General features: G+C 49.6%; 1 protein-coding gene across 2 annotated transcripts; it reads right to left on the bottom strand.

Annotated features, from left to right (window-relative positions):
- Positions 1-2737: 2737 nt before the first annotated feature.
- LOC148684936 (fucolectin-like) lies at positions 2738-7273 on the bottom strand. 2 transcript variants are annotated; one of them, XM_088676125.1, is made up of 4 exons: positions 6638-7273; positions 6229-6320; positions 4396-4690; positions 2738-2969 (listed from the first exon to the last, which is right to left on the bottom strand). In XM_088676125.1, the coding sequence occupies exons 2-4, from the start codon at positions 6317-6319 to the stop codon at positions 2810-2812; spliced, it is 546 nt and encodes a 181-aa protein (XP_088532251.1). In that variant the 5' UTR covers position 6320; positions 6638-7273; the 3' UTR covers positions 2738-2809. The 2 variants fall into 2 exon arrangements, with proteins under 2 accessions (XP_088532251.1, XP_088532252.1); XM_088676126.1 differs by having other exon boundaries at positions 6235-6320; positions 6638-7036.
- Positions 7274-8969: the final 1696 nt, after the last annotated feature.

The following is an 8969-nucleotide window of genomic DNA, read 5'->3' as shown; positions in this document are numbered from 1 at the left end:
ACCTTTCTGACGGTAAGAGCTGTTTGACAGGGGAACGGGAAGTTGTGGGCTCTCCTTCCATGGAGGTTTTTAAGCAGAGGTTGGGTCATGGATGCTTTAGCGGAGACTCCTGCATTTCTGGGGGTTGGACTAGATGACCCTTGGGGTCCCTTCCAACTCTATGATTCTGTGGTTCAGCAGGCTCTTGGTGTTCTTATGCCTAAGGACAGAGGTGGGACCATTTCCGTAGTGAGGATGAAACAGGCCTGGAGTGGGCTAGTGATCAGTTTTGGTCTTGAGGGGCAAAGTTTGGCCCTTCCACTGCTCAGAAATGGGGAAACGGAGACTGTTTTCACGAGCTGCTCTGTGGGGCACAGAGTTCTGCCTCATCAAACAGCCCCTTAGGTAAGGGGACCGAGGAGTCCTTGCCCCGCTGGCATCCTGGCATGCAAAGGTGGGACATCTCGTAGGTTGGCGAGAGACAAGCTGGGGCTTGGACCTGCTGCTTCTAGGAAGAAGGGCAGAGTGCGTCCCCGGGGGGGGGGGGAGCAGCTGGCCCCAAAGGAGATGCCAGAAGGCACTGTTCCTGGGTCAAAGCGGGTGGCCCTTTCTAGATGGCTCCATTAGAGGAGGCACCTAGCTTCTAGGTCTAGCTGCTTCTACACCCTTGTGCAAATTAATGGAAACAAACCATGTAGTTTATTGTACAAAACTCACATATACATGTACAAAACTCACATACACGTACATTAGTAACAGATATGACCTCTGCTATTTTTAAGCAGCATTTGAACACTGTTTGGCATGGAGTCTAATAGTTTCTGACAGTCACTGTTGATTTTCGGATCCCTGTACCACACTTGAATCAGCGTCTGAATGAACTTCTTCATAGTTGTACAATCTACAGCATGGAGGTGAGGGTTTGCATCTCAATGGGATTTACGTCCGGAGAATTCCCTGGCCAATCAAGTACAGTGGTGCCTCGCTAGACGAATTTAATTCGTTCCACGGGTCTTTTCTTATAACGAAAAATTCGTCTAGCAAATCCCATAGGAATGCATTGAATTTTTTTTTGCCCATAGGAACGCATTAATTGAATTTCAATGCATTCCTATGGGAAACCGCGATTCGCTAGACGAATTTTTCATAAAATGAATTCGTCTAGCGAGGCAACCTCCGCTCGAAAAATCCTTTCGTTAAGCGGAAATTTAGTTAAGCAGGGCATTCGTTAAGCGAGGCACCATTGTACCTGTATTTGCTGCTCTACCACTTTCAATGTGTGACAGGGGGCTAGGTCCTGCTGCAATATCCTAGCACTGTCAGGATACCTCTTTTCCAGCTCTGGAATAACTCTCTTTCGCAGAACCTCAATATATTGTGGCGAGCGCATCATTCCTTCTATTGGCTGCAGGCTTCCGACACCATGACGATCAACTGGTTTTTCGTGTTTGTTTTGAGTGCGGGATTACGAGTAAGATAGAAAACATGCTTGGTTTCAATTAATTTGCACAAGGGTGTAGGTCTTGCTTGCACAGAGTTTTTTCGTCTTGTGATGGGCCGCATTGACGTGCCACTTCCTGGGATTTTGTGCCTGAGTGATCTTTCTGACTCACAAATCCAGCCTTCCAGCTCCCCTGTTTTTGACCAGCTCCAACCTGGCTCTGTGCAAGCAAGACCTACACCCTTGTGTAGAGGCAGCCATGCTTCTGAATCCCAGTTGCTGGGAGCCACAGGAGAGGAGAGAGAGGCTCTGGGGCTTAGGTCCTGCTCACGGGTTTCCCACAGAAGAGGACGCTGGCCTGATCCTGCAGACTCTTACGTTGCTACCTAGCAGGTAGCAGGCAAGGCTAGCAGCAGCCAAGTGACTCCACCAGGTGGCAGCAAAGAAGCTTTGTGGGGTTTAGACTAGAGTCCCTGGGATCTGTTCACTAAAGTCTCCCCCCTTGCTCTCTGCCCACCCGCCTTTGTGCCAAAGGGCCGCATCCTTCCCTGAGCTTCCCCAGAAGGAGTTGCTCTCTTCTGGCCTCAGCAGCTGCCCTGATCTCAGAGACACTGGCTTCCTTTTCCAGGCTTTGCTTGGCAGAATTTCCCCTTTGGCAGAAACTCCCCTGGAATTGCCAGCTGCAATTCCCATTATTCCAAGGCACCAGGGGAAGAGCTTGGCCACGATGGTTGGGAGCCAATGATAGCCTCCTATTCCTCCATGAATTTGCCTAATCCTCTCCGAAAGCCATCCAAACTGGTGGCCATCCCTGCCTCATGTGGGAGGGAGTTCCACAGTTTAACTGTGTGAGTGCTTCTGTTAAGAACAAAGGAAGAAAATCGATCCTCTATCCACTTTGTGCTATACATAATTTCACACACCTCTTACTATGCCCCCCCTTCTTTTTCTCAGCTAAAAAGCCCCCAACATTATGACCAGCGTGACTTTGGAACGGTCTCCTTGGGAGGTTGTAGGCTCTCCTTTCTTGGAGGTTTTTAAGCAGAGGTTGGGTGGCCATCTTTCAAGGATGTTTTAGCTGAGATTCCTGCATGGCAAGGACTCGGATTAGGGTCTCTTCCAACTCTACAATTATACGATTCTATGATTTTAACCTTTACTCTCTATGATGAAATCTCAAGGCCTGAGTGTGGGTCTAATGAAGACTTGGGGGTCATCCTTAGACGGCAGATGCGCTGTTCTGTCCCGCAGGCAAAAGGACAGCATTTCTCGCAGGGAGGGATGCGGGAGAGACAAAAGAAGGCAATTCAGAGGATGTTTACCGGAAATCATTTTTTATTTCACCACCCCTGCTTGCTCCCCTCGCACACATGCAGAGACTGCCAATCCCTAGCACTGGTCTTCTGCCTTTGTGCCATAGACCTCCACTTCGCACAAGGTCAAATATTCAGCCCGTCCCGGGATATGGACGCTCACGTAGCGACCCTTGAGCCAATTGCAGTACAAGGTGCTGATGGATCCAAGGCTGGTGTCTGTGATGGTCCCACAGCTGTAGAGAGAAAGTGGAGGTGAGCCCTGGGGATTATTAATTCAAAACATATATTTATTCATATGTTTCCTTTCTAGGAAAAAATATCAGGGCAGTTTTCAACCTGTATGTGAAAGGACTCCCAAATGTCAGCCCCTCGCCCATTCCTACCAATCAAAGGTGGGCTGCTCACGTTCCCCGATTTTTGTTATTAACCGCTGGTGTTAATTAGAATCATAGAATCATGGAGTTGGAAGAGACCACAAGGGCCATCCAGTCCAACCCCGTGCCAAGCAGGAAACACCATCAAAGCATTCCTGACATATGGCTGTCAAGCCTCCGCTTAAAGACCTCCAAAGGAGGAGACTCCACCACACTTCTTGGCAGCAAATTCCACTGCCGAACAGCTCTTACTGTCAGGAAGTTCTCCCTAATGTTTAGGTGGAATCTTCTTTCTTGAAGTTTGAATCCATTGCTCCGTGTCCGCTTCTCTGGAGCAGCAGAAAACAATCTTTCTCCCTCCTCCATATGACATCCTTTTATTTATTTGAACATTTTAAAATTTGAAATTTTAAGGGCCCACTGCGTGCCCAAGTCTTTACAAAGATGGAGGGGCCAGATGGCTGTGCCAAGGCAGGACAAGGGGCTTCTAATGGATCTCAGAGCGGGGGGAATGAAGGAAGGGCAGAGCGAACAAGAGAGGCAAGTGGCTTCTGGCAGAAGAGAGTGGACCAGAGGAGGCCAGGTTGAGTCAGGGGACGACCCAAGAGGAGAGGGCTGCAGGGGTCAAGGCAGCTGAAGATCACGGAGGCGGAACTTCAAGGAGGAGGGAGAAGTGAAGGGAATTGGCAATGTGCTGAAGAGGTCGGACAGAGGAGAGGAGATCAAGGAAAGCCTTGACTTCATCCCTGATCCCGGAAGTCGGGTGTTCTGTGGACAAAGAGTGAATGAGAAGGAGGGACTGGGGTGGGGTGGGGATTTATTTATTTATGCCCTGTCTTTTCCCCTGATGGGACTCAGCATGGCTTACAGATAAAAAGAACTGCCAAACAAAAAACCCCAAAACAGAAAAGGAATCATTACCAAAAAAACCACCAACCACAATTAAACATTGGTAGAATTAAAACTGTACACATTGTGTTTGCTGGGACCTGTGCAGAGGAGGGCGACCGAGATGGCCAAGGGTCTGGAAACCAAGCCTTATGAGGAACGGTTGATGGAATTGGGTATGTTTAGCCTAGAAAAGGAGATGTGAGAGGCATCTCCAAATATCTCAAGAGCTGTTACCTGGAAGATGGAGCAAGCTTGTTTTCTCCTGCACGGGAGGGGAGGACCCGAACCAATGACTTCAAGTTACAAGAAGTAACTTCTGAAGTTACTGTACTTCTTCAAGTAACAAGAAGTAATTTCTGAAAGGAGATTCTGGGAAGAGGCAACTGGAACTTACAGGTGGTTGGACTTGCCACGGTCTGCCACGGAGTCTCCCACGCGGATCTCGGCTCCCTGGAGTCTCTCGCCGCAGCAGTCCCCGCGGTTCTTCACCACCACGGCGGAGATGGCAAACTGCTCACCCAAGTCCACGTGCCACCAGGGCTCCTTGTCCAGCTGGGTGTGGGTGCAGGTGCCGCTTTTATACCAGTCCCCATTGCAGTTCCCATCCACGGCTTTGCTTGCTGTTCCAATGATCTCGAGTGGGAGGATGGAGGACTGACAGGTTGGGCGGCCTTTGGCCAAGTTGAGAGCTGGAGTCAGAGAATGACAGAAAAAAGATTTTTTTTGGGGGGGGGGGAATAAGACTGCAGTAAGAGATCAGCCCATCTCATCCAGAACCCTGCTCTCGCACTGCCCACTCAAATACTTCTGGGAAGCCCACAAGTGGGACAGGAGGGTAACAGCATGCTTATTATTATTATTATTATTATTATTATTATTATTATTATTATTAAATTTAAATTTCTTTCATGCCAGGGGCGTAGCCAGGATCAAAATTAGGGGGGCCAAGGGGCGGGGCAAAGGGGCGGGGGGAGGGGCCACAGTGGGGCAAGGAAATCCATGGTCGTTCAGGGGCGAGGGGGCGCCAGGATCAGCCCGAAATTGGGCTGTTCTGACCCCCTCCTCCCCCTCCGCGATCGGCAGGGGTGAGGGGGTGCCAGGATCAGCCCGAAATCGGGCTGCTCTGATTCCCTTCTCCCCCTCCGCGATCGCTGGGGCGGGTGGAGGGAAAGCTGGCTTTCCCTCCACCCGCCCCACAGCCTGCCCCACAGCCATCCCTTCTCCCTGGCTGGCTGTGGGGCAGGTGGAGGGAAAGCCCCAGAGCCGCGCAAAGCATTTGGCTGGCTTTCCCTCCACCCGCCCCACAGCCAGCCAGGGAGAAGGGAGAAGGCAGGCAGTGGGGCAGTGGGGCAGGCGGTGGGCAGTGGGGCAGGCTGGCCAGCGGCCCTGCTTCTAGGGGGGCAACTGCCCCCTCCTGCCCCCATGTTTCATGCTAAGAACAAGCAGTGACACTAAAGAATACAGTACCACTGATGTGGCAGCATTTCTTAATTATACTGCAGCCATGTGCCCTACTTGAGAGAAGGAAGCCCCACGTCCGCACAGAAGCTCAAAGAAATGAGGAGGTGCTTACAGAACAAAATTAGACTTTTTATTGAATTGCACTCGCTTACTACCGGTAGCAGTACCTGGGGAAAGGATCTAGGGGTCTTGGTGGACCACAACTTAACATGAGTCAACCGTGTGATGCAGCAGTAAAAAAAGTGAATGCTATTCTAGGCTACATCAATGGAAGTCTAGGGTCCAGATCAAGGGAAGTACTGGTAATCGTTCCACTCTATTCTGCCTTAGGCCACACTTGGAATACTGTGTCCAGTTCTGGGCACCACAATTTACGAAGGACCCTGACAAGCTGGAAGGTGTGCAGAGGAGGGCAACCAAGATGATCAAGGGGCTGGAAACTAAGCATTATGAGGAACGGTTGGAGGAGTTGAGTATGTTTAGACTGGAAAAGAGGAGACTGAGATGAGATAGGATAGCCATCTTCAAATATCTGAAGGGCTGTTTAGCAGTGGAACAGACTCCCATGAGAGGTGGTGGACTCTCCTTCCTTGGAGGTTTTTAAACAGATTTCAGGGATGCTGAGATTCCTGCATTGTAGGGGGTTGCACTAGATGACTCCCAGGGTCTCTCTGTCCAAAAACAGCAGGGCCAACAGACTGAAACTGAATCCTATTTGTTTGGTTGTCTGACCCATAGACTGGCCCTTGCGTTCTCCATCTCTTACCAATACCTTGAAGTTCTGGCTTGCAGCTCTGGGCCTCCGCATGGCCTGACAGGAGCACCAGGGCCAGCAGCCCAGTCCAGCTGAGGAGCATCCTGCAAGGGCAGAGGGAAAATGGCAGTGAGGGACAGCCTCCGCAGGAGCCACGAGGGGTCTGCCCCACCCCCTTAGCAGCACCAGGGGGCCTTGGGTTTCAGCCAGGAGTGCTGAAGAGGCATTCAGATCAATCAAGGACCACGTTGGGTAGAAGAACGGCCATCCTCCAAAGATTCCTAACAGTCCGATATAAAACCTTAACAATAACAATGCAATTTTAGATATGCCCATTCAGGGTCAAGACGTCCCTTTTTTTAGGGGAGGGGGGCATATTCTAGGCTTCAAGGCTCACATCCAATGGATTTCCCAGACTTACCTTGGCTCTCTTTCTTGGGATCAGTGCCTCCTGCTGTCCTTGGTGGGTTGGCAAGCCCAGGTTTTTCACGGAGACCTCCCTGCTTCCAGCTGAGTCTTGCCCCTCCTGCTTTTATCCCCTTTCAAACAGACAGTTCCTGTTTGACTCAGGACAAGCCAACCAATCAGGAAGACTTTGACAGCGGGATTTTGGCTATCAGGATCCACTGTTTACATCCGGCTTGTGTGGTTTCTACATCTCTGCCAAGAGGGGGAATTTGCACTGCCTTATCATCATGGGATCTGCTTTGAGTTTAACAATATATCCTTGTTGCATTTAGAGAGCAGATGGATGTTAAAGTGAGTATTGGCAGCAGCCAGTCTGAGCCTGCCATGACCACCGCACTCTGTGTCTATGGCAGTTGTCTATGGCAGTTGAGTATCAGCTCCATCTGGTACGCAGGCAGAAGAAGAAGAAGAAGAAGAAGAAGAAGAAGAAGAAGAAGAAGAAGAAGAAGAAGAAGAAGAAGAAGAAGAAGAAGAAGAAGAAGAAGAAGAGTTTGGATTTGATATCCCGCTTTATCACTACCCGAAGGAGTCTCAACGCGGCTAACATTCTCCTTTCCCTTCCTCCCCCACAACAAACACTCTGTGAGGTGAGTGGGGCTGAGAGACTTCAGAGAAGTGTGACTAGCCCAAGGTCACCCAGCAGCTGCATGTGGAGGAGCGGGGAAGCGAACCCAGTTCCCCAGATTACGAGTCTACCGCTCTTAACAACTACACCACGCTGGCTGAGACCCTACCATTGAGCAATGGATTCAAACTTCAAGAAAGAAGATTCCACCTAAACATTAGTAAGAACTTCCTGACAGTAAGAGCTGTTCGACAGTGGAATTTGCTACCAAGGAGTGTGGTGGAGTCTCCTTCTTTGGAGGTCTTTAAGCAGAGGCTTGACAGCCATATGTCAAGAATGCTTTGATGGTGTTTCCTGCTTGGCAGGGGGTTGGACTGGATGGCCCTTGTGGTCTCTTCCAACTCTATGATTCTATGATTCTACCTGCCTGCAGACTGTCTCGCTAGAGTGGTGGATGCTCTAGTTATCTCTCGCTTGGACTACTGCAATGCGCTCTATGTGGGGCTACCTTTGAAAGTGACCCGGAAACTACAACTAATCCAGAATGCGGCAGCTAGACTGGTGACTGGGAGCGGCCACCAAGACCACATAACACTGGTCTTGAAAGACCTACATTGGCTCCCAGTATGTTTCCAAGCACAATTCAAAGTGTTCGTGCTGACCTTTAAAGCCGGTCCAGTATACCTGAAGGAGCGTCTCCACCCCCATCGTTCTGCCCGGACACTGAGGTCCAGCACCGAGGGCCTTCTGGCGGTTCCCTCATTGTGAGAAGCCAAGTTACAGGGAACCAGACAGAGGGCCTTCTCGGTAGTGGCACCCACCCTGTGGAACACCCTCCCATCAGAGGTCAGAGAGATAAACAACTACCAGACTTTTAGAAGACATCTGAAGGCAGCCCTGTTTAGGGAAGCTTTTAATGTTTAATAGATTATTGTATTTTAATATTCTGTTAGTCGTGATGACAATGTTCTTCCTCCTCTGAATGCCAATTGCTGGGAACCGCAAGTAGCGAGAGTGCTGTTTCACTCCTCTCCTTCTGGTGGGCTCCCCATGGGCATCTGGTTGGCAACAAAGAGAACAGGATTCTGGACAAGGCGATGGACCTCTGGTCTGATCCAGAAGTTTGCTATGAAATTCTTAAGAGAGCCTTTTAACCTCACATAGCTAGACTGATGGTATCAATGCTTCATAAGACTATTGACTTTGGGTTTTAATGGGCATGGCTGGGATGTGGTCAAAATAAATATGCATTTTAGTGTGTGTTGCCAACATGTGTTGAATGAGAAATTGGAAGCTTCATATAGTCAAATCACTTGGCCCTGCCTACGGACAAATATTACTTCCTCTTGCAGGACAGACTCTGCGCCCAGTTGGAGGGGACAGTCTTAAGAGTTCTAGGAGTCCAGAAATTGCATTTTTTTGAAGTCAAGTTCCAGTCTCTTGGAGATTTACACTCCTCAGAATAATTAAGCAAGTCTGGATTTGACTTAAACTAGGTTTAAATGTGTTGTTTAGACATGCTAGGCTGCCCAGTGGTTGTCCTAATTCACCTTCAGGCCTTGTCTTTAAACTCACCACCTTTTTAAAAATTATTTTTTGACCTTGTTATGAAAAAAGTTCCGGGGTGAGAGACTACTCAACAGCCCAGCTTGTCAGGGTGCAAGTCCTCCACGGGTCCATGTGCTCAGTAAAAGATGGAAGTTCCAGCCATGTTATTTGG

This window comes from Zootoca vivipara, chromosome 8, assembly GCF_965207765.1.
Source record: "Zootoca vivipara chromosome 8, rZooViv2.hap1.1, whole genome shotgun sequence".
NCBI classification, from domain to species: domain Eukaryota; kingdom Metazoa; phylum Chordata; class Lepidosauria; order Squamata; family Lacertidae; genus Zootoca; species Zootoca vivipara.
Note: the sequence above shows the minus strand (reverse complement) of the source record. Positions and strands in the feature narration are given on the sequence as shown.

What these genes read in the sequence shown, in the direction of transcription:
- LOC148684936 (XM_088676125.1), bottom strand. Translation starts at nt 6,319, where the DNA reads ATGCTCCTCAGCTGGACTGGGCTGCTGGCCCTGGTGCTCCTGTCAGGC. An exon ending in GCCAGAACTTCAAGGTATTG is followed by an intron (nt 4,691 to 6,228) that starts GTAAGAGATGGA and finishes CTCTGACTCCAG; the next exon opens with CTCTCAACTTGGCCAAAGGC. An exon ending in CGTGGCAAGTCCAACCACCT is followed by an intron (nt 2,970 to 4,395) that starts GTAAGTTCCAGT and finishes TTCTCTCTACAG; the next exon opens with CTGTGGGACCATCACAGACA.